Here is a 25944-nt window from a genome sequence, read left to right as displayed (position 1 = left end):
GTGTGATTTCAATACATATCATTAAAGAAAGTAATTTATCTTGGTGAACCAAGGTTTGAATTTTCATTGAAAGAGGTATCAAATAGGATTGCCTCTAATAAGAGGATACCTGTGCTTATAAAAAAAATATTTTAGAAAAGTCAACGTATATTTATTATAAATAACTAACTTAACTAATTCTTTTAATTTTTTTAAATTAATTATCTAGCTATTTTTAGTTTACCAGCATTATCACTTTTAGCCAATATTGATTTACTACATTGGAGGGACTAGCTCCTTAGCTTCTAATGGACCTAAACCTCATTGATACACATAATACCATTATGTTCTAAGAAGAAAAAGAAATGAAAATCACGTCCTCTTATAATGGTACCCTCATTATAATAGGCCCAACACTTATATTTATGGCCCAAAAAGAGTTATAATGGGCCAAGCCTAGAACTAACAGCCCAAAACAATGGGATTGGCAAGTACTTCTCCGATCCTTAATATAAGACCTAATTTTTGAGTTAGTTTTGGTTTTAAATATAAAACTCATTTCTCATATTTATCAATTTTTTCTAAATTACCGTTATAGATATTCCCTCAACTATAATTGAGTAGAAGAGGGAGAATAGGTATTAAAAAAGATGATTATGATGTTTTAGGAAAAATGTGTCACATTTCTTATAATTAACTAACTTACCTAACTTCTTTAATTAGATAAATGGGTCTTATATTAAGGACCGGAGGAGTATTATATCTCTGACTTTGATGCTCCGCACCTCATCAGGCATCTCCGTTGAATAAATTATATCATCCTTCCTATAAATCACCTCAAGAGTTCTGCACATTTTCCAAAACACCTCTCTCACATCAATGGATGCTATGATTCCTCCTTTCTTCACCATTAATCTCATAAGCTCTTTCCTTTTCTCTTCACCCTTCTTCTTCATCTCTTCTTCTTCACTTCCATTAATCAACCGCAAGCCTATTGAGTTCACCGGTTTCCCTTGTTCTTTCTCCCTCTGCACGTAAAACCGCACACACACATATCTAGATCTCATATTCACTTTATTATTTTTCCTACAAGATGCATGTGAAAATTGAGATCGATCAATTGCTCATCTATCTCGCGTGGTAGTCATTGACATCATTAAGGTATCGCCCCTAGAGACCAATAACATCTAGGAGTAATTGCTTTCTATGCTTTCAATAATTCTAACAGATTAACTTTTTCGTCACAAATTTTCCCGACAGAATATTATCGGTAGTTATTAACAGAATTTTGATAGAATTTTTGGTGGTAATTATCAATGGATTTTTGATAAAAAATTCTGTCACTAATTAACCACAGAATTTTCTATTGGTAATCTGTGACTAATTTGTAACAGAATTTTGTTAGTAATTTGTGACGAGAAGTTCCATGAGCAAATCTAAAATTTGAAACAAAATTATTTATATTTTTAGCTTTTCTTGTATATTTTTTGTTTTATTTGTTTAACTTTAAAAACAGGAAACAATTAAAAAAGCAAACAATAAAGACAATTAAATTTCTTGAATACCAAGCAAGCTATAATTAATAAATAATATGAACATAGCTTCCCAATTAAACATACTTGACATGTTAAAAGTTTAACACTGAACCCATAACTCTCAACTCTAATGTTGACACCCAGTTTTTACAACATCAGCCAAAGCTTATCCTTCATGCAAGTGTTGACTATCTGCTTAATGGGTTCATAACAGAGCTGAAACCCGCGCTTGCCAGTAGGAGAACCAATGAATGAGTGTTCTTGGTAGTCCACTTGTTGTGGGAAATGATTGCTATTTGTGAACCATGCATGAAGAATTTGCCAACTGTTTTATGAACATGTGGAGAGACAAAAACAAAAAAACAAAAAGTGATACCTTTGAGCTCCCATTCCCTCTTTTGGATGAATTTCGCTAGCAGATTCCCTACTAGAGGAAGATTTAGATCCAGACTTGAGCTTGCTCAATTAAATGAGCAAAGATAATATCAAATCCATTTGAAGAAATTTGTTTATCATCATCAACCGCAGCAATGTTTGTTGCAATATATCCAAGTCCCTCAACAAAAAAAGAATCTCCCAATTATTTCATTATATGCTTCTTCAAAATAAAACTAATGAATTTAATTATAATAAGATTCAAAACCATATCAGTCACCTCTATTGACTTTACCCCATTACTTAAGTGCAAGAACACAAGCCAAAGTAGATAGAATGGAGTCTTTGGTCACCGACTTATTACGACCAGGTAGACCTCATGATCTATCAATGTGTTTAATTTTTACGGAGCTACTCAACTTTAATTTCCAAGAGAGACAATTCTTGATGAAGGCGAGAACTTTGCAATCAAATTATTGGTTAAAAAACGAGCTGCTAATCAGATTCTTGAATATTGTATCATAGTGAAAGATCTACCTGGCCAGGTCTATTTTTTAGTGAGGTTTATTTTATACTTGTAAATAATGAACCTAATTAGTCATGAAAATTGTCGATTAATTTGTTCCACATAAAAAATAAAAATAATACATTGATATAGAATGTGGTGGTGGAGATGATATCTGGATTTCTAAGACCCTCTACAGGTGACTAATCAAAGTTTTAATCTAAAATATAATTTAAGCATTTCTTTTTTTGCTAAAGCATAGGTATCCTCCTATTGGTGGCAATTTTATTCGAAGCACTGTCAAGCACTAAATGTGGGCACGTCTCCCAGCGGAGATTTGAACCTTAGTTCGTCATGTTGTGAGGGACTAACCCCTTCCACTAGACCTAACCCCTATTGATATAATTTGAACATTTTTAGTTGAAAAAATGGTTTGTAACGGTCATTAAGAATTTGGGCCAAGATAGAGGCCCAATGGGAAGCCCAAGACAGGAACGAGTGAGATTTAGAGGCAGAGGAGATGATATAATAAGGGGTAAAATTGGTTACGAAAGGGTATGGATGATTTTGGATGATTTTCTCTCTGGTCCCATTCTTGGGAATTCTCTGTGGCTCCCTTCTTCTTCTTCTACCACCATTGCTTTGAACCCTTCTACTGCTGCTACTGATTTTCTGAACCTATCCTTTGTGTTGTTTATTTATTTCAGTGCTTGTAGCCGATATGAACACTAGATTACAAAGGTATGATGATTTTTATGCAGGAGGTGCTCAGAATGTTTAGAATAAATACTGATACATAGACCCCTCTTGATTACTTTTGTTTTTTTTTTTAATCATTCCTATCATTGCTCTCTTTGTGGTTGCTGCTGTTGTCTCAGTTCCATCAAGAAAAATTGTGCTGAAAACAAATATATATATATATATATATATCACTTCCATGATAAATTAAAAAGTTTGTATAAAATTCGAGGGGCCAAAGATATAAAAACATCAAACAAAGCTTTTAGGGTGCAAAACCCCTACAAGTCTCTCCTCTCTCTATCATTGTTCTTGAGGCACGATCTCGTTGGAAATTAATTTCCAATCAAATGAGGGAATTTGGAATCCTCCGAGTGATCTATGAATCTAAAATAATGGGACTGTTGAGAACTATATCTCTGATGTTGAGCACCTCATTTGGCATCTCCTTCGCATGAATCACATCTTCTTTCTTATAAATGAGGTGAAGTGATCTGCTCATTTTCCAATTCACATCCCTCACTTCTCTTGGCATTTTGCTTCCTTCTTCCTTTGATACCAATCTCACCAGCTCTTTTCTCCTGTCCTCTATTTTACTCTGTATCTTCTTTATGATCTCTTCTTCACGTTCTTCCCCACGGCCATGAATCAGGCGCAAGCTTATGGAGTTGATAAATTTCCCTTCTTCTTTTTCCCTCTGCAGAAACAGATACAATATAATCTTATTCACTTAGTGCTACGAAAACCTAGAAAAAATATTCAAGGGAAAGGAAAAGACTCGTCAAATCACCTGGTAGCCATTAACATCATTGAGGTATCGCCCATAAATACTAACAAGCTCAAAGAGGTAATTGTATTCATCACTTTCAATGACAGACTGTGAAAGCTTAGGTCCAATAAGGTACATTACGGGGATAATAATTGGTCCCAAGGCCATTGATATAATTCCATTGCGCTCATATTCTTCTATACCTGGCACACACTTGTTTCTGCACCATTCCGCTTCTTTTAACTCATATCGTAGTAAATCCAACGTCTGAAAACAAAACATGTCAATATTTCAAGAGATTAATAGAGTTTAGTGCGATGATGAAATTAGCAAAGAAAGCAAGGAGATAATTATGATCTTACGATCTGAATCAAGTGGTTCAACACACTCCGTCCTTGAACTTCATATGCTTCGGCTGCAATCTCATAAATTGTTTTCTTTAGTGCTAAGAATATTATCTTCACCGTCTCAGAACAACTTTCTTTGTCGACATCTGCATCCCACTTGCAATCCAATGTTCCAAACGCATAATCTTCATATTATGCAGAGAGAAAATAGACAACAGTTATAGGGGTTCATTACAAAGACCGTACTTCTCCATTAACTGAATAAGGTTGATGTGTTCATCTTCAGTACCCCAAACATCAAAGAAATCATCAACCACACATCCCAACAAGCTTTGCTTTGCCCATGTCAGGCGTGCTTCGCGAAGTTCTGGGGAGGTCAGTGTTGCTGCAACAGTCAAGAAGGAATAGGCAGCTTTTGCTTTTGAGATTGGAAAATGTAGTTTCTCCAATCCACTCTCCATAAACCACCTGATTGTAAATATCTACTTATCAGTAATTTAAAGATTGGCGTCAGGTTAGAATGAATAAGCTTACACAAATTGAATGTTAAATGTTATTTGCATTTTAAAATAAATGCACATAATTTCTTAAAGCAACATATTTATATATATAGTCAGTTTTGAGTTCTTGAAAATGATACTAACTTGTTGAACAGGTTGAATTCTTCAAGAAATAATAGTTGAGAGTGATTGAAGTTGTCTACTCCCAATTTGAGGAATTCTTTGTTGGGGAGATTCATAGAACTGAGCAATAAAACCATGACAAACAGAGTGATTATGAACTTTCAGGAAGCTCGCATGAAAAATAGAGTGTGCTGAGATCCATAATATGATGTAAGTACCAATATGAAGATTTCAAAATTCTCTTTTGATGGGCGTCGTAATGCTCTATAGATCTTCGGTTTAAAATGAAATCCAAATAAGCATGATGAGGAAAACGCATAGCAAAAGGTACCTGAAATTAACATATGAAATGATTTTTTTAGCTTATCTTACTGACATGGGACTTTAGAATATCATCGAAAGTTGAAATCAAAATTGAATTTTCGAGTTTAATATACACACACCTCGTGGTCAATATGATTAGAAGGCAGCTTGTAAGCATTTTTTGAGGAAGAGGACAAATATTCCTCAAGGAAGTGTTGTGTCCAAGAGTTTAGTTCCTCCAAAACTAAATCATTTGAATGCAAAACTATATGAGAAGCCTTACGTAACTCCAAAACAGCCTCGACATCCCTCAAATAACCCAGAAGAGAATTGTAAAATCTGTCTTCTGAGAACCGATCAAATGCATCTGAAAAAGTAGTACACAAATTATCACATCAGATTTAGCTATTTTTGTTTGATTCCTTTTATTGAATTGAAAAAGACACAAAAACCTGAAGAAACGTTGTATCCATGCAAACGTAGCAAACGAAATGCCATGGCACATGTGGTGGGTTCTAAAAATATGGCATCTTCTTCCTTTTGCCACATTCTATTTCATAATCAAATCGAGGAGGAGATCAAATTTTGTAGCCTTCTTGCTTCTTAGAGTAATAGTTATTTTCAATTTCAAGCATTTGAAGTACACAAAGTTAATTACCTCCATGTTTCCTCTAGCACACTTCCAATTTCCTCCTTAAAATGGCGATCAATACCCAACTTTTCAAGACTATCAACCATATGGAGTCGAGCATACACATCAAAAGGATGAACTGCTGGAACTGAATAAAGCATACGTACATATATAAGAAAACAAATATTAGTCGGAAAACGTAATTATAACTGTCATGTAGAAGAAGACAAATCCATCAAAGCTTTTTAGGAAGAATTAATTACCAGCATTTCCAAATTTATCTAAGAGTGAAAATAGATAATCAAGACATGTGCATTGTTAATGTGAGTATATGCTGATGCGGTGGTGGCCGAGGAGTTAAACAAAGAACCATTCTTTCTTTGAAACTTCATAGCCATTTCCTAGTTCTGTGACTTCCCAAATCCTTCTGAGATGTATGCCACATATGCTTTCCATCCTTCTGACTTGCTTCCCCACCCACTGCAACTATATGCACGTAAGAGCTCAGATATTGTCTATTCAAAAAACTAATAACTTACACATAAAAATTCTGATAAGTTATTGCAACACATCCATGAACAACTCTCTGCAAACTATATATGTAAAGGTACCTTTGGAGCTCCAATTCTCTTTTTTGCATGAATGTCTCTAAACGTTTCCCTCCAAGGGGAAGATTTAGATCCAACTTCTGGGCTTGCTCGAGCAAATGAGGAAAGATGATGTCAAATCCTATTGGAGAATGTTGCTTATCATCAAGAGCTGAAGCAATGTTGGACTCGATATATCCCAGTCCTTCATCAGCACAAATGATCACCCCATTATTTGACTATACATAGTTGGTTTTGAATTTAAACTTTAAAGACTTTATCTATATAGTTAATCCTTTTAATCAAAAAGAAATCCATATTCATAAATTGTTACATTAATACCTCTGTTAGTTTGCTGTTCACCAACACCCCACTGCTCAAGTGCAAGAACACAAGCTAAAGTAGATAGAAGAGAATCTTTAACAAGCAACTTGTGACGATCAGAAAGAACCCATAATCCATCGTTTTGTTGATTTTGCATTAACCAGTTTAGTGACTGAGGAAAGAGAGGAGTTTGTGGAGAAGAAGGTGATGGTATCATTGCCACCCAAGCTGTGTCATAACTTGATACAGAAAGTTCAATTTTGTCGAACATCTTTATTCTCACTTTGTCCCCCTCTAATATCTGCATTAGTTAATACAATCTACCATCTTATTTTTACTTCTATAAACTAATTGTCATAATTGAAGATACATAAGAAATGAAAGAATGATACGTTACATTAACGTTAGGTCTGCTATGAACTTCGTTCCTTGCATTTGATCCATCTGAAGTTGCTGGGAGGTGAAAATATAGACAAGAAATTAAGTATACCGTGTGAAGGATAGTTAACACTTTGTTAGTTAATTTATAACTAGGACAGTTGTCCATATGGTTGCTTCCGTTTGTATATAAATACTCATGCATTAATGAAAAGACAAGCATATTCATTTTACCAAAACTGAGTTACATGCCATTTAACAATTTTCTCTCTCCTTTTTTTCCGCTTTAATTTCCTTATTGCCCTTACTTTCCCTTTTGTCTTTCTCACCTTACCCTTTCTCTTTCCTTTCAAGATTCTCTCTCTTTCTTTTCCTTTCAAGAAGCGACGCTTTCATAGCCATAAACAGCCCAGCTAGAAAGGAAAGCAGAATAAATAATTTCAGGTGTCTACAAGACTTGTTAAATGTCATTCTCTTTTGATTTTGTGAGAGTTCAAGAAAACCGTTACACTTATATCTATATACTTCCTTTATCCCTTAAGGGTGTGTTTGGATTAGCGGTGGGAGAAGTTACTTTTTCTCAATTTGACTTTTACAAAAGTCAGATTAGATAAAAGTTAGATAGTATAATGTGATTTATGTTGGATTGACTTTTGTAAAAAAATCAGTTTAAAAAGCTTAAACTTGTTTAGATAATTAATAGAAAAGAGATATGAATATTATTAAATAATAACGTGATAATTTTAAGAAAAATATTAAAATTATAAGGGTAAAGGTGCATTTTTAGTCTTAATTTTATTTTTCATGTACACCCAACATTTTTATATTTTTAATAGTGTAGTTTTACCCATGGTCTTTTTTTTTTTAATATAATTTTACCTATGAAAGTTTTTTAATGCAATTTTGCCTGTGATTTTTTTTTTCCAGCATCTGATTTGGTGATCTATTCTCATGATCTTATTTTAGAAGTTATCTATTCTCATGGTCTTACTTTCTCCCTCTGCAGTGGGTGATGTGAAACAGTAAAAGCAATAAATTTTAGCTTTTGAGATACCATGACTTTTGCATCATAAGCCCATTTTGATGTATTGTGAATCCAAACATTAATTTAAGCCTCATTGTGCTTTTTTTCCCTTCAACGCACGGTACCCCTTCAGAACGCTCTACCAAATACACACTAAGGCACTTTGTAAAAAGAAGTATTAATGCTTCTATATAGAATTAAGTCATTAGATGAGTCATTAACTAACTTTTATCTTTCAAACATTACTCTTATTACAATTTACATAAGTCTGATGTAATATTGTTTCCATGTTCTTAATGGTTCAACCACTTCTCCTGATGAGCTATTTAAAGTTGACTTGTAATAAGAATCAAAGAAAGCGTGTAACCAAAAATTAGTTAAAATTAATTAAAAATAATAAATCGATAAGATACATATACTTTTCTTTTAAAATATGCATTTATAATAAATGAGAAAAATGATGGGTGAGAATGTACAGGAAAATGTGATGAAAGAGTGTGGCAAAAAGGAGAGAGAATAAATGATAATGAGCAATATTAAAAAATGCATTAAATATTGAAAGAAACCCAAATTAAAACTTATAAAATAGATTACACCCCTTCCCAAATTTAAATCTTACAAATAAGACTAAAAGGAGTGTGGAGTGTGTGTAGAAAGGGAACCGGTTTCTATTACTTTGATGAATACCCTAAGCTCATCAAATCTAGACCGTCTATATCTGATTTGAACAGTCCAAATTTGAAATATGCAATTAATTATTTTAAATAGAAAAATTTCTTTTTCAAAAAAAATGATAGTGAAGAAATTATCTTTATTTTAGATTTCATCCATATTAAAATAATTATTTTAAACAAATAAAAATAAAAAAGAATCAAATCCTAATCATTCAAAGAAGATATGGAAGGTTCAAAACTTAAAGTGTTCATCAAAATGATGAGTACTAAAATTGATTTCATGCAGAGAGAGAGAGAACCTGTAGAAAGGGAAGGAGATGGCAAGCGAGGGAGCCAGAGAGACATGGCGGCACCGGTAGCCAAAATGGAATATTTTTTCTTTCTACGAACACAGTGTGTACTGCTTTTACCCAGACATATATATAGGCCACGCAAAGAATAAAAGAAGACAAAACATCTGAATTATTACGTTCTGTTTATTTTTCCTTCTCCCTTACGGCATTTTTCCAAGCCACCCCAATTAGTGGGATGTGGAAAACATGGATGTAATTAGTACGCAACGAAATGACTAAAATAACGTTTATGCGGTTGGTGAGGCACCGGATTTAATTAATTTTTATCACGAGAATTTTTAATGAATAAAATTAATTTTTTTTTAATTTCTTAACAATTTCTTCGAGATAAGACTAAACCCAATAATCTTGCATTGCATGCCTTTATTGGGTTGGTTTGAATTAATGTCGACCTGGTGCACAAATTTGTGCACCCATATTTAAATCATGATTTATTTATAAAAATTTATAATATCATATGCTTTGTTCATGAAATAAAAATTATAAAAATGAACAGGTGGGGTTTTCGTGGGGACACCGAAGGTGGCGAGCATGGGATCCCCAGATATATCTCCCGTTTTCAAATTATTTATAAGAACATTTTATACAAATTGAGATAAAATTTCTTTCATATACTTATCTTGTATTTTGTAAATTATTATTAAAAAGTTATTTATAAGTTATATTAAGACTCTGTTTGGGATCACAACTAAAATTACTTATAAACATATTTTATGTAAACCAAAATAAAACTTTTCTCTTATACTTATTTCATATTCGGTCATAATTGAAAACCTATCTATGATCCATTTCAAATCGCCTAAACGGGCCCATAGTACGGCCGAAAATCACGACAGATTGGGTGCAATCTATTTTGACTTGTCCAGTCTATTTTTATTTGTTTAAATAATTGCATTACGTGAATTTTTAATAAAGTGCGTCTTTAATCCTTTCATCTTAATATCATTAGTCTTGTTAAACAAACAAAAAATGATGACTCAGCAATGTAAACAGTAACTCTATAATTAATATATTGACGAATCGTGCTTAAATTTTTAAATATAAAATGATTATATTAAATAACTACAATTTAGAGTACATTTTGTTATTATTCAATGGCAAAGTCACAATTTAAATTTGTTAAGTTTAATGAGACTCACAATATTAATATTAAGAGATTATACTAAACACTGTTAAAATACACTTTATAAATTAAAAGGCTAAGCTAAAATTTAATATAAACTTAAGAGACCAAATATATACTTAATATCATAGACTCTCCACATATTTATTATAACTAACCAAGGTAAAAATGAAAATTCACTCTTAATTTTATTTCTCAAATGCACTCACCATGTTTATTTTTTTAGTGATATAATGATGGAATATTTTTTCTTTCTACGAGCACACAGTGTGTAGTACTTTTACAGGGACACACATATATACATAAGCCAAACAAAGATAAAAGGAAAAACATCTTCATTACTACCTCCAGTCTTAATTAAAAAATATTTATAGTCTCCAAACAAAGTCTTATAATTAAAATCAAAAGTAGTACATTCATTTTCTTGCCTTCTCTTTGATGGCATTTCTCTAAGTCTTATAATTAGGTCTTACATTAAAACCAGAAAGAATATATAGCCCAGGCAAACGTTTCATGATTTGTATTTTTAACGACGACCTGAAGAAACTTATTTGCGGCATGTATATTTTGCATGGAATCGATGAATGATAATATTTGCCAACTCGAATTAATTGTGTTCGACATATATACCCAACATCACAATACACATAAGGGCCCCCAATATTAATCTACTTAATTAATTGTATTATTAATATTTCATTTGCACTAGTATTTTGTTTGAATGTTCAAAATTAGCAATTAACTTGAATTCAAATGCACTAGTGTTATTAGTCTACCCAACAAAAAGCTGTGCGGCTAATTTAATTTGAGGAAGTTAGTTTTAGGATGAGATTTGATTGATTATGCCTTATAAGAGTTGCTTTCTAAGCAATTTCCAACACTTATATAATTTGTATCTGGTTTGTGGTTCAGGGATATACTACTTCGATTCTTAATATAGTCTTTTTGGTTCACGGATATACTACTTAGATTCTTAATATAATGACTTGTAAGATATTTAATTATCATTTTCTAATTTTATTTTTATTTGATTCTTATTAAAAAAAAGAGGAGAGGAGAGGTGGAAATAATTTGTAAATACAGAAAGAGAACTTTTGATAAGGGTAACTTTAAAAAGAATTTAATATATTCGCTGGCAAAAAAAAAAAACATATTTCTTAACATGCGAGGATGAATTACAAGTGATTGTGCATGTACATGTGTGTGTCTATGTGTGTGTGTGTGAGCGTATGAGATATTTGTGCACTTTGTAAATGATTCAATATTGCTGGCCATCATGGCTGCTTCTTCCATTTAGTGTGTGTGTGTGTGTGTGTTGTGTGTGTCGTATATGTAAGAATGCAGAAGCGTATTTGATGATTGATACTATCTTGACTGAAATAAAAATTTTTTACCCACATACACAGGAATAAATCTTCCGGAGTTGAAATCCACGAAGTTCTAGAATTTTTTTTAAAATACTTTTATCATTTAATTATTTTCTTATAAAGTGTAAAATTTTCTCTCTTGCTTAAAACAGATAAATGGTAGGAAATTTATGAATTCTCAACTTCATGAACATAGGATCAGCAGGAGTGTCTGTATGATATTAATTTGAAATTATTTGATGATGTGAAGATAAATTTCTCATCTAGTTGTCCAAGATCAATTAACTAATTATCTGATAATTCTATAATTGTACAAAATACAAAATCCATGTTGCTTTAATTTTCACTTAATAATATGCAGCCATATGAGTATACTAATTGCAAAGTACTACGATTCTTAATATAAAAGCTAATTGACTAGTTTGAGTATTAAAAAAATTGGTTAATTTAGCTATTTGTAATAAATAAGTGTTGTCTTTTCTAAAATATTTTTCTAATCAACTGTATTGGTTAGAACTATCATTATTACAAGGACTATCTTAGAAAATAAATAAATAAATATAAAAAATAAAATAAATTAGAATATTATATGTAGAATTAAAATAAGAGTTATATCAGATAATATTATTTATATGGGATCTTCTAATTGGAAAACTGCCAGACACATGGATAGTTTATAATACGCCCAACACTTTCATTCATGGCCCAAAAAGAATTATAGAGAGCTTAGCCCAGAACTAACAGCCCAAAATGAGGGGATTTCTAAGTATTATATCTTCGATGTTTCGCACCTCTTCAGACATTTCTGTTGAACAAATTATATCATCATTCCCATAAATCACTTCAGGAATTCTGCACATTTACCAAAACACCTCTCTCACATCAATGGATGCTATGATTCCTCCTTTCTTCACCACTAATCTCAGAAGCTCTTTCCTTTTCTCTTCACCCTTCTTCTTTATCTTCTTCTTCATCTCTTCTTCTTCTTGACTTCCACGAATCAACTTCAACCTTACTGAGTTCACCAGTTTCCCTTGTTCTTTCTCCCTCTGCACACAAAACCCCACACACACGTCCAAATCTTATATTATTCTTTCCACAACATTCACAGGAAAACTGAGATTGATCGACTCATCTATCTCACCTGGTAGCCATTGACGTCATTGAGGTATCGCCCGTGGAGGCCAAGAACATCTAAAAGGTAATTGCATTCTGCACTTTCAGCCACGGCTTGTGGAAGCTTAGGTCCAATTAGATACATAGCTGACAAGACAATTGGTCCCACCAAGGCCATTGTTATAATTCCATTACGCTCATATTCTTCTTTGGTTGGCACACACTTGTGTTTGCACCACTCTACTTCCTCTAACCCAGCCCGTAGAGTATCCACCCACTGAAAACCCCAAAAAAAAAAATGTCGAACTCGACATAGGATTTTAATTTAATTTAGTGATGAGGAAATCAATGAAGAAAAATGGAGATAGCTAGACTATTTTCCTACCTGCTGGATTAAGTGTTTCAGGACACGACGTTCTTGAATCTTAAAGGCTTGGGCTGCAGTTTCTCTACTTGTTCTCTTAAGCACTAAGAATAATAACTTCACCGGCTTAGAAAACTTCCTTTGTTGACATCTACATCCCACCTGTCTGTTTCATTAATTAATAATGTTTCAAAACACGATCTTACACACACACACACCCGCTTATATAATACATACTTCTCCATTAAATTTAAAAGGTTTATTTGTTCCTCTTTAGTACTCCAAACATCAAAGAAATTATCAAACACAGATGTGAGCAATCCATGCTTTGCCCAAGCTAAAGGCGCTTCACTAAGTTCTGGAGAAGGAAGTGTTGCTGCCACTGACAAGGAATACATAACTGTTGTTTTGGCAATTGGAAAATGTAGCTTATCCATTCCATTGTCCTTAAACCACCTGGTTATTATGATGTATGATATGTTGATCACTCATTATTCTTGGATTACCAATTAATTAACAGTAGAAGGTTGATTCTTTGTTAGGAGAGGAAACCAACATAAAGACACACATATATTCAAGTGGCCATGAAAAAGATACTCACCTGTTAAATAGCTCAAGTTCTTCCTAAGAACGCAAGTGTTTGATTTTCAGGTGTTCCCTTAGATATGCATATAGGAGACAGATCATAGTTCTTTTTCACTGCGTCTCCTTATAAGACTGTATTTAATACTATCTTCAGTCCCTAATATAAGAGTTAGTAAGGAGCTTGAATTGGGTCATAAATATAAAACTTCAATCCATGTTATCCCTGTTATCCAAACTACCATTATTGCTTGCATATATTTATGGAATTTGCATTAAAGGCTAATTTCAATCCAGATGATTTAAGAGATATTTTAGGAAAACCAATACATTCTTCACAAATAGTGAGTTTAACTGTTTTTCTTAATCTATCCAAATTAGTTAAGTTAAGTAGATCTTATATTAAGGATCAGAGGTAGTATTAATCAAATAACAAGCTATAAACAACATCACTTATCGGGATTAGTGGCTAACACCAAATACCTCTTTTAAGTTTTAATATAAGCTAAGTGTGAGGTTATGAATTCCAACGGTGTTTTAAAACAAACAGACAAGAAGCAACTTGTTTTGAACTATTCAAACGTAGAAGCATGTGAGATACTATTCTAAAAAGACAAAATTGGAATTCCTCTGATTGTGACTTTTGTGCGTAAAAAAATTAATTAAGGTTCAAAGTCTTTGACCTTTGTTGCATGTTTTTTACGTATGATGTTTGTCGCATATATTTAATTTTCTCGACCCAACAACCTTAGTGGTGCATGCATGGAATGTTTACTTAACTACGTACCTAATTTCTTTGCCCAAAAACAAAACTACGTACCTTTTTTTTTTTTTTTCGTTTAGCTGTTATTGTTAAAAAAAAAGAAGTCAATATTCAAAACAGATGAGCGAGATTGCAGTTTTTCACAAACAAGCGAAACAAAACTATTGGAAGTAGGAGTGAGCGCGGATTTTGTTATATAGTCTTCCACTTTGCCAAGTCCAACAGCAGTCAGGGTGTCTTTCACACTACTTCAAAATATACTTATTACGTCCCCTTTTTCACCCGTTCCATTACAATTACGTAAAAAAAAAAAAATAATGATGTGACTTATATAATCATTTAAATGATTCTTAAGTGAAATTTTCCCTAAAATTAAGTACCTTCAGCATGCTTAGCGCTATTCTTTTTCCCCCCCAAATCAAAATCTCCTTGTATATTCTCCTGAAAAATTTATTCCCATATGCAATATAAGGCTCAATGTTTCTAAATCACCCAAATCAAAATCTCCTTGTATATAATTATTGTTTTTTTTAATCTGGAATTTCATGTTTAAATCTTAAAAGTGTAAATTAATAAATTTAGATCTTCGATATTTTTTTTTTTTACAAAAAGAGTTGTAAATATCAATTCAAATAATTGGAAACTCGGGAGTCTTATTCCCAATAAAACATTTATATAGATCGCACAATACTATTGTGCTTTATCAACAGTTTGATAATTGAAATACCTCACTCAATAAATTCACAAATTCATTTATTGAAAATCTAAAGAGTCTTGAAAACATTAATAAAATGTTAGTTATTTTCTGAATTACGTTAATTTATTTAATCAGAAAAGTCTTAGTCGTCTATCAACTCGTTCATCTACAGACTTTTCCTTCCATATACTTGGAGTAAAAGGAGACATTTAGAAGGACAGACAAAGAGTCTCCCACCATTTGTTGAGTCAAGCAAATGTCGGTTTTCTAGTTTTTATGGAATTAAACAAAACAGACATTAATTAACAGCTTGGGATTATAAATGAGATCGAATCACGATATCTTACTTATAGAAAAGTTTTTATATTACCTTTTATCCTAAATATAAAATTTACTTTGTAATATAAATTACAGTACAAAATATATGTTATATATATTTAGGACTGGAGATACTATCATTAGGCTAGTTAAAGACAACTTATTGTAATTCTAGTCCGCCCAGAAGTTTCCAATCAAAGGTTGAACGAACTAAAGAATATGTATTCAACGAAAAACTGCAGCGAGTGAGACTTTAGGACATATCCTCCTTCTACACCTGGATGGTGTTAAGTTAATTAGAAGACATGTAACTGCTTTTATGTATAAAGATAATAATTACTATCTCCGATTCTATAGGTGGTAGGAGTTGATAACTAATTTATGAAGGTTCATAAAATTAGTTGAATTATTTTTTTGCTAAAGGATGAGTGTCTATTTTTCTAAAATACTGTTATCTAATCATTTATATTGAAAACTACTTTTAGTGACGAAAACATTTGTATATGAAATTACTAGGGGATAGAGAAGAATTATAAATTTGGAAGACAATAATTTATGGTCTTTTATTTGAGATAAAATAATTTTCAACTAGCTCTTACAATTTAAATTGGAAGGAGTATATTAAGACTTTGTAATGCTTGTCCTTTTATTAATATCATTTGCCTTTTTATCTCAAAAAAATGAAAGGAATATATTATAGTAGTCCAGAAAAGAATTTCGCAAGAAAATACTTGCTGGTTTCCCAATTGTATAAATTTAACTTAAAAAATGTGGCAAATTAAACTCCACATTTCAACAAACTTGTCCATGAAGGCCCACAGTCGTAATAACTATTTTTGTTATTTAAATACATTATTTTTCACTGTTATTTTTTCTTTCACCGTGAAAGTTTCACTTCAAATATTTACATCTAAATATGAAAACAACTGATAATATCTTAGCAAAGATGTTTAAAAACGGAGCTTAAATGTTTCTCCACAAATTAATAAATTAACAGTCAAATGGATTATTATACTAATAGTCATCAATAGATGCCACCATTTTTTTTTGAAAAATCAAATTATTATTATTATTATTTTGAAATAAATGCAAAATGATATAAGTAGTAATCAACAGATGCCACCATTTTGGAAAGCTTAAAGAACATCTCTATTGATACAAATTATTCTCGTCTCCTCATTTAATAATTGAGAGTTAATCCCCAGAAATTGGATCATACAAGTGATGATGGCATTCAATTCTTCTGGGGTACATTGAATTGTATGTTCAAAAATCAAAATAGGGGGGCTATGCGCATGACTTTGACTAAAATGTCAAAATATTGAGTCAAAATTGGACTATGCCTTCTGGAATAACAATTCTCGACTTGTCCTTTTGAGTAAATTGAGGCCCGTTTTGGAAAACATTATATTGGGCTGGCAGGGCTGATATATTTGGGTCAGATGTTTTTGTATTTTGGGCCACGTTAGGCACATGAGACCCAATTCCGATTCCAAGCCCTAATTTCGCCATCCACTTCCTTCCAAAACCTAGAATTCTAATTCATTTGGAGCCCTAAATCACGCCTACGTTCATTTGGATTTTGTGCCTCCTTAATGCATCACTAATATCTTATTTTAGCAAGAAAATAAAATTCTCACTTTTTCCCATGCTAAATGTAATTTTAAGGAGGTCAAAATATTTATTCGCTAATTTCTCATTTCTAGTGAGGAATATGTCTTCCCTCACTAATATTTATGCTTGAAGACAAAATCCGATTTAATCTTTTAGAGAGGAAAAAAATAGGAAAAATTAGAAAAGTGTAATATTCTAATTTAGGCACTTAAAATATCAAAATTTCAGAAAAGGAAAGTGATGCCTAATATGGTATTTTGCAAAAATAGTCAATGACAAAAATGCCCTTTGTATCAAAAAGTGTATTAACAAATTGTGAACTGGCAATGACAAGTGTTAAACAGCATATGACAAGAAATATACTAATAATGACAAGTTGTTTATTAACAAATTATAAACTGGCAAGATAAGAAATATATTGACAATGACACGTTTGATAGCTTTTTTTAAAAAAAACCTGATACAACATCATTTTAGTTATTTGACTACATTCATAAAATACTAGATTAGGTACCACTTCTTCTTCTGGGATTTTGACCTATTATGTGCCTAAATTTAAATATTGTAATTTTTAACTTTTTTTTTGTCATTTTTCTAAAAAAAAATACTTTTCCTTAATTTTCATTGCTAAATTGGATTTTTTTTTATTCAAGTATCCATCAATGTCAAATTATTATTCTCCTCTGTGATTAATTAATAAACATCATCAAGAACAAAGGTAATTTTAGTTATATATGCTATATGCAACACCTCACTTTTATATACTAATAGGATCATTTTAACGTCTGTGAATCACTAACGTCAGGTTTCCGTCCTGGGAAAAGACAGGGAAATTTTTTTTTTCCTTTAACATTGGAATCCGTTGATCAAATATTTCAAACCTTCAGATAACTGATGAGTGATCCAATATCAACCCTGCTTTCAAATTAATCTATTATCACCTAAAATAATTTCATACTATACAATCTTATAATATTATATTAAAAATAAAGCAACGCTCTTAGTTAACAGCATATACGTGCCCTTGGCAATGCTCACTTCCTTCTTCTAGAGGATACAAAATAATATTTCCATAGAGCAAGTAAAGTTACTTGCCAATATATTTTGCTATACAATTTACAGAATTATAACAGGTATCTCTGCTCTTCAACCAGCCCACCTTCTTCTTAAACAACCTCCTTGTCCTTCGGGCTACTAGCTTTCATTGTTCATCATAAATTGGAGGGTGAGATTCAAACGAATCCCCGTAGTAGTAATTTCCATCAAACAAATGTGCAGATCACATAAAGCATGCAAAACAAGCCAAAGTGGAACATAACCTTGCAAGCTAATGCAATTAAACATTTATGCGCAATGACAGATAGAAAAGCTGAATAAATAATGCGCAAATACCTGGCAATCACTGCCCCATGTCTATTAGACAAGTTGAATAAATAATGCGCTAATAATTGGCAATCACTGCCGCGCATATAATTGGCAATCACTGCCGCGCAAATAATTGGCAATCACTGCCCCATGTTTATCAGCTGCACGTGGTCACGGCTAAAAATCCATGCAAGGAATTAAGGATTACATGTTCTCATGCTTTAGAAAAATAATATGGCACAAACAGACATGCAGCAATCATACACAAGTGTAAGGTAGGAAAGAACTACTACCTGAACCTTCTGCTTCAAAATCAAACCTTACTTGTTTCCTTTCTCTTAGCTTCTTCGATGGGCTTTTGCAAATATCAAAACCTATTATTTTAGTAAGGGTAGGTTAATGCTTGATCCAACAAAATTTATAAATTAAATAACTCTCTTTAAATCCCAATCTCTTTCAATCTCTACCCTCACTTAATAGTTGGTCATCCTGGACAATTTTTCTTATTTAAACTATTCTCTTTGGAGGGTTTCCTTCTTTATCTCAAACCATACAGTTACTTTACTTAGTAACTGGTCATCTTGGTCAAAAATACTATTTTTATTTATTATATTTTAAGGACAATGTCCGCAACTCAACTTACAACCCCTAACTATTTACATCTCAAAACATTAAGATTAAATAATTTCCTCAAGCTCATTCCTTTCTACTTTCATGTTCCAAAACCATTTAACTATACAAAATCAATTCCTACAACTATGACCGAGACACACATATACATAAATATATATATATATATATATATATCACATTTATTCTACTTGATTATTTCAACTCCACACGTACAACTATAACTCCCTTTCGCCTCCACCCTAAACAGCAACTCTAAAGAACATTTTATGCCCAAACAAGAGGGAGTAAACTCCTATAGCCCCTTTTATGATCGGTTGCAAACATATAATATATATATTTCACGGTTTTCTCCCCTTAAATACTTCAGAATCCTACACCTCAAGACCAGTGGCACAATCCCGTTTCAAGCAGCAAAACAGGGCTATCGCAAATGCACTTGACCAAACTAAAAGCCCCTCACAATCTCACAGCGCGCACACATATATATTTATATACACACACATAAGCTTCGGTTCTCCCCTTTAGTTTTCCATTAAGACCCGGCACTTATGGTTAGAAAAACACTGTCTCAATTCGGCCAGAACAACACAAACACCCAGCCACTTGCAATCAGCTTTTACCATACATACATGAATCTAACTTCAACTTTCCCGAGTTATATATATATATATATATATATATCTCCCTGATACAGCGGCATCTAACGCCATCACAGCAATAACATACACTGACAGGGAAAACAAGAAACAGAGACGAAGAGAAGGACCGTTAGACCGAATACACTCACGCAACCCCGTTTTCTTTCTTCCCAAACCATATACCCCTGTTTCGGTAAGTCAAAAACAGAGCAGGGAACCTACATGCAAGCCGAAAAACACGTCCCATTATCATCAATAAGCTCTACTCTTTCATTGTCATAAACTTTCAGCTTAAATAGAAGTTTCACTCACTACCCAGATGCTCATCTCTTTCTCTCCTCAACATCACCGGAAACGTGAACCCAAACCAGAAAATCAAGACAACAATGGACCCGTGAAGCTCACCTGGATTGTTTGATCAGTTTGCATGCGCTGGATACCACCTCCTGTCACTTTTCCAGCTCCGTCGACTCTGTTTCCCCGTGCTCTCCCTCTCTCGCTCTCGTCTCAGTCTCTCTTTTCTCTGAACACACCGTAGGCAATGAGCATATAACGTGGTGATCAGCTGACACATAGAGGAATGAATTTAGACGCGTGGAAACCAGCTGTGCAACGGAGAAACAATTCAACCGTCTTGAGGAGAAAGCAGCACGTATATTGTATAATTGCTGTACCATTTTGCCCTTCTAAATAATTACTCCTCCAATCCTATCCCTTCTCCTATTTTTCTGAAATTTTCCAAGAAAATAGCTCTTAATTTCAGAAATTAATCCTTAACCCATTTTAAGGATTTTATGCCTCAAATAACTTCTTTACCTCATAAGATAATTTCCCTAAAATTTTCTAGTTAATTAGAAACATCTAAGTATTTTCTAAGAAAATAACCCATTTTGCAATGAAAATAGCTTTAAAATCATTTAAGCCACTTTTCGGGGAGTGAACTTTTCCAAAATATTTCTAAACCTTGAAAAATCAATATTCCATAATTTTTCCTAATTGATTGAGCTATTAAATAATTTTAATGAACTTTCTCTTTTCTGCTTATCCTGAGTCAGAAAATTCGGGGTGTTACACTATAGAATATTCCCTCCACTTCTTTTATAAGGAATAAATATTTGCTTTCCTAAGATAAAGGAAAACAGTTTACTTTTGCTAGAAGCTTTAAATACATAGGTCATGAACATAATTTTTTTTCTAATAATATCCTTATGAAAATCTCTGTCCTCTAATAATTGTAATTAACTTTTGTTGCATGAGGAATAAGAAAGAATATATATATCCTATCTTAAATAAGGGAGTAAGTGAAAAAAATGAGTACTTTGAATAAAAGTAAACTATTTCTTATAATTACAAAATAACTCAACTCATCTTTTATTATAAGAAACAACTACTAAAATTATATGATTAAAAATGTTAGTTAAATTTAGTTAAAAGCAAAAAATGTGTGGGATATATTTACATATATTTTTTTAATTATATCCTTGTTTACAAAAATAACATATGAGAAATAATGAGTAAAAATTTATTGTAATGTGATAATAAGTAACATATTTATTAAGACCCGGTAAAAGTGAAAAGATTAGTTTAAAATTTCAGACAGAAAATTTGTTTGTTATGTTTATGAACACTACTATGAAAGAATAGAGGTGGAGGGAGTACACTACTTCCACTTGTTCCTTTTAGACAACAGAGGGAGTATATCTCTGTTCTAGAAATAAAACCATACATCCAGCATCACTAGTTTCAACTGCCCAACACAATTTAAGTGACGCCCTTTTCTTAATTCAAATGAAAAAAAATCAAAAAACCTTTTTATCCAAAGCTACAAGTCCCATATGCACATGAAATCTTTTGATCGAACTTCAAAATATAAGCCATTTTTATTAATTGGCAGCCTCATAAAGGAGATCGAATGTGGTTGTGTTATTGTGTATAACGGGTCCACATTTCATAATTAGGGGTGGGATGTTGATACTGATAACACATTCAAATGGTTACCCATGCACATAAATATGTGTGATCGATCTGTGACTAAACATTGATGGGATCATTGAGAACTACGTCTCTGATATTGATCACTTCATCAGGCATTTTCTGTGCGTGAATCACGTCATCCTTCTTATAAGCTAGGTGAAGTGTTCTGCACATTTTCCAGTAAACATCTTTGATATCAGATGAAATTATACTTCCTTCTTTCTGCACCACTAAGTTCAGCAGCTCTTTTCTGGTCTCATCGATCTTACTCTTTATCTCCTTAATGATCTCTTCCTCACTTTCCTCCCCACCACAGCCATGGTTCAAGCGCAAGCTTATCGAGTTGACAAATTTCCCTTGTTCTTTTTCCCTCTGCAAAAAACAAAGAAAAAGAAAAGGTGCAATCTTATTTGCTTACTGTGTTATTACAACTGTCTCCTCCTCTCTCTTTTCTTTCTTCCAAATATCAGAAAATTCAGAGAAAGGGAAAAAGTTGTGTTACCTTGTAGCCATTGATATCATTGAGGTATCGCCCATGGAGACTAACAACCTCAAAGAGGCGATTATATTCATCACTTTCAATGACAGCTTGTGGAAGCTTAGGTCCCATAAGATACAGTACAGAGCTGATAAGTGGTCCTAAGGCCATCGATATAATTCCATTACGCTCATATTCTTCTATGCTTGGCTCATTTTTGCCTCTGTCCCATTCTGCTTCCTTTAAATGAGACCGCAGCAAGTCCACCCACTAAAATAATTTGAAATTCATGTGATTAGACTACATGTAAATACAGTCTGTCTGTTTAGTTTAGTGTGATAATGAAATTAAGGAAGCAGAAAAAGAATATAACTTTTAAAAGTCTAAGATGATATTGAGACAATTATGATCTTACAATTTGAATCAAGTGGTTTAGCACACTTCGTCCTTGAACTTTAGATGCTTGGGTTGCCGTTTCACAAATTGTTCTCTTTAGTGCTAAGAATATTATCTTCACATTCTCAGAACAGCTTTCTTTGTTGACATCTACATCCCATCTGTGTTATTCAATATTCAAAACCACATAATATCTCATCTCAGAGGTCAGCATACTATGTATACGAGTTCATTAATTACAAACGCACGCACATACTTGTCCATCAACTTTACGAGGTTAATTTTCTCCTTTTCAGTACTCGAAACATCAAAGAAATCATCAACTACACATCCGAGCAAGCCTTGTTTTGCCCATGCAAGACGTGCTTCACGAAGTTCTGGGGAGGTAAGTGTTGCTGCAACTGACAAGAAGGTATATGCAACTTTTGTTTTCGAAATTGGAAACCGTAGTTTCTCTAATCCACTCTGTATAACCCACCTGAGTATTATTATATGCTTATTAGTTATTCGAGAAGAGGAATAAGGTAAGGATGAAAATACTGACTCAAACTGAACATTTTTACGGGAGCAAATAAAGTTGAATGATGTGTTCTCTGCATCTTAAAATTTATATATACTATTTCTTCATTATATAATTTTCTTCAATCATCATAAAAAACAACATCAAATTTTCAATATATATATATATATCAATATATATATATATGTATAGATGTATACACACTCAGCGTTAGGTTCTAGGAAAGGGTTCTAACTGATTAAAGAGATCGAATTCTTCGCGAAATAACAACTGGTGGTGATTGAAGTCTTCCACTCCCAATTTCAAGAATTCTTTGTTGGCGAGGTTCAGAGAACTGAATGAGAGAAGAGGCATAAAATATGAAATCAGTAATCTATGTAACTCAAGAAGCTCCCGTAGAGTTAGTTGTATATGTACCTATATGATGATTTCGACACTCTCTTTTGATCCACTTTGTAATTGTCTATAGTTCTTCGGTTCAATATGAAATCCAAATAACCATGATGGGGAAAACGCAAAGCAAAAGATACCTGAAACAATATGAGTTATTAAAATGTTGAGGGCCAAAATTGAATCTGTGAGATTACTATATAATAATAAACTGCATACACACCTCGTGGTCAATATGGCTGTAAAGTTTATTAGTACCCCTTGGGGAAGAGGACAAATATTCCTTAAGAAAGCGTCCTGTCCAGGAGTTCACTTCCTCTAAGACCAGATCATTTGAATGTGAAACTATGTGTGAGGCTCTATGCAACTCTAAAACAGCCTCAACATCTTTCAAATAGCCCTGAAGGGTATTGCAGAATTTGTCCTTTGAAAAACGAGCAAGCTCATCTGGAAATACTCAAATATGAGCCATTTTTAATCCCTTAATAAGCTATGCACAGAGTTTTAGTGTTAAGGAAGACATGCATAAAACCTGAAGAAACATTATATCCATGCAAACGTAGTAAACGAAATGCCATGGCACATGTGGTGGGTTCTAAAAATATGTCATCTTCTTCCTGTTGCCACATTCTGTTTCATAATCAAATAGAAGATGAGATTAAATTTTGTGGCCGTCTTGCTTCCCATGCACAATAAAAGTTACTTTAAATTTCAAGCTTTTGAAACACACAGAGTAAAGTACAGTACCTCCATGTTTCATCCAGTACAGTTCCAATTTCCTCCTTAAAATGGTGATTAATACCCAACTTTTCGAGACTATCAACCATATGGAGTCGGGCATACACATCATGTGGGTATATTGTTGGAACTAAGCAAATTTTTATGCATGTACATATATACACACGCAAATGTTAGTATGAAACCCAAAAATTGATGTAATGCAATTGAAGACAAATACATCAAAGTAATAATAAGTTTTGAAAGAACATACCAGCATTCTCATGTTTATGCAACAACGAAAGAAGATAATCAAGACAATATGAATTATTGTTGATATGAGTATATGCTGCTGCGGTGGCGGCTGGAGAGTTAAAAAGAGAGCCATTCTTTCTTTGAAATTTCATAGCCATTTCCCAATTCTGTGACCTCCCAAATCCTTCTGAAATGTATGCTACATACGCCTTCCATCCATCTGACTTGTTTGCCCAGCCTCTGTAATTGTGCCATACACGAGAAATAGCTCAATCTACTTTCTTTTATAATATTCTTTGATTTTATTGTGCCAAATGATTGTTCATCTGTGAACCATACATGAAGAACTATCTGCTGAATGTTTATGAAGCTATGAGGAAAATTTAAAACGAACAAAACAAATGATACCTTTGGAGCTCCAATTCTCTCTTTCGAATGAATTTCCCCAAAGGATTCCCTCCAAGAGGAAGATTTAAATCCAAAATTTGGGCTTGCTCAATTAAATGAGAAAAGATAATATCAAATCCAATTGAGGAAAGTTGTTTATCACCATCAGCTGCAGCAATGTTTGTTTCAATATATCCAAGTCCTTCAAAAGAGAACCTCCCAATTATTTCGCTATACACTTCTTCCAAATCAAATAACATCATCTGCAATCATCTAATCACACACACTCACACACACACACACACGCATATATCGCCAAAAGCATCAATGGTTTATAAGATTCACAATTATATCAATTATACCTCTATTGATATGCTGTTCACCAAGACCCCATTGCTTAAGTGCAAGAACACAAGTCAAAGTAGATAGAAGAGAGTCTTTGGTCAACAACTCATTATCACCAGGAACGCCCCATGATCCATCAATGTGTTGATTTTCTAATAACCAATTTAGGGTTTGAGGAAACAGAGGAGCTTGTGGAGAAGAAGGTGATGGTATCATTGCCACCCAAGCTGTATCATAAGAAGATAGTGACAATTCAACCTTATCAAACATCTTCTTTATTCTGTCCTTATTATCCTCCTCTAATACCTGCAGCATTTAATACAATTCAGCATTTCGTTATTATCTGTTTAAAAGGAAAATTAATTGGAATATTGGAATTAGATCTTCGAAGATACAGGAAATGGAAGGTTGATGTTTTACAATAATGTTAGTTCCGTTCCCAACTCTGTCCTTCGCAATGAATCCAACCGAAGTCGCTGAGAGAATAAAGAAAGAGGTTAGATTTTATTAATCATGTAGTTATAGTATATATATAGACACATTAATGACTTGTTTAATATGTTTTTAACAAAAATGTAAAAGTGCACCCGATAAAAATATGGAGAAGGATCAGGTATTTTCATTTTTGTACTTAATATAGTTTTATCAAATCAAATCAGAATTCAAAATGAAAAATTTCTCGACGGTATTGGATCATGATTGCAATAATATAAACACAAGCGTGTGGAAACCCATTGATGTAGCATCGACTAAGAAA

General features: G+C 32.9%; 1 protein-coding gene and 1 long non-coding RNA gene across 2 annotated transcripts; both read right to left on the bottom strand.

Moving 5' to 3' along the window:
* Positions 1 to 3299: 3299 nt before the first annotated feature.
* On the bottom strand, positions 3300 to 5672 carry LOC114714712 (ent-kaur-16-ene synthase, chloroplastic-like). Its single transcript, XM_028899475.1, has 8 exons — positions 5627 to 5672; positions 5315 to 5541; positions 5090 to 5202; positions 4893 to 4991; positions 4484 to 4716; positions 4264 to 4433; positions 3923 to 4168; positions 3300 to 3829 (listed from the first exon to the last, which is right to left on the bottom strand). The coding sequence occupies exons 1-8, from the start codon at positions 5670 to 5672 to the stop codon at positions 3512 to 3514; spliced, it is 1452 nt and encodes a 483-aa protein (XP_028755308.1). The 3' UTR covers positions 3300 to 3511.
* A 10-nt stretch (positions 5673 to 5682) lies between these two features.
* LOC114714667 (uncharacterized) lies at positions 5683 to 6114 on the bottom strand. The gene is made up of 3 exons (XR_003737469.1): positions 6069 to 6114; positions 5833 to 5953; positions 5683 to 5724 (listed from the first exon to the last, which is right to left on the bottom strand). It is a non-coding gene; the product is annotated as an uncharacterized LOC114714667 (long non-coding RNA).
* Positions 6115 to 25944: the final 19830 nt, after the last annotated feature.

Source organism: Neltuma alba, unplaced genomic scaffold, assembly GCF_004799145.2.
Source record: "Neltuma alba isolate B1F8T4 unplaced genomic scaffold, ASM479914v2 tig00001967_pilon, whole genome shotgun sequence".
Classification (NCBI taxonomy): domain Eukaryota; kingdom Viridiplantae; phylum Streptophyta; class Magnoliopsida; order Fabales; family Fabaceae; genus Neltuma; species Neltuma alba.
The sequence above is the reverse complement of the archived record's forward strand: the minus strand, read 5'-3'. Positions and strand labels throughout refer to the sequence as shown.

Coding starts and splice junctions, on each gene's coding strand:
- LOC114714712 (XM_028899475.1), bottom strand. CDS start 5,672: ATGGCATTTCGTTTGCTACGTTTGCATGGATACAACGTTTCTTCAG. Junction 5,542..5,626: donor TGGATACAACGTTTCTTCAG/GTTTTTGTGTCT, acceptor CTACTTTTTCAG/ATGCATTTGATCGGTTCTCA. Junction 4,717..4,892: donor GAATTCAACCTGTTCAACAA/GTTAGTATCATT, acceptor ATTTACAATCAG/GTGGTTTATGGAGAGTGGAT.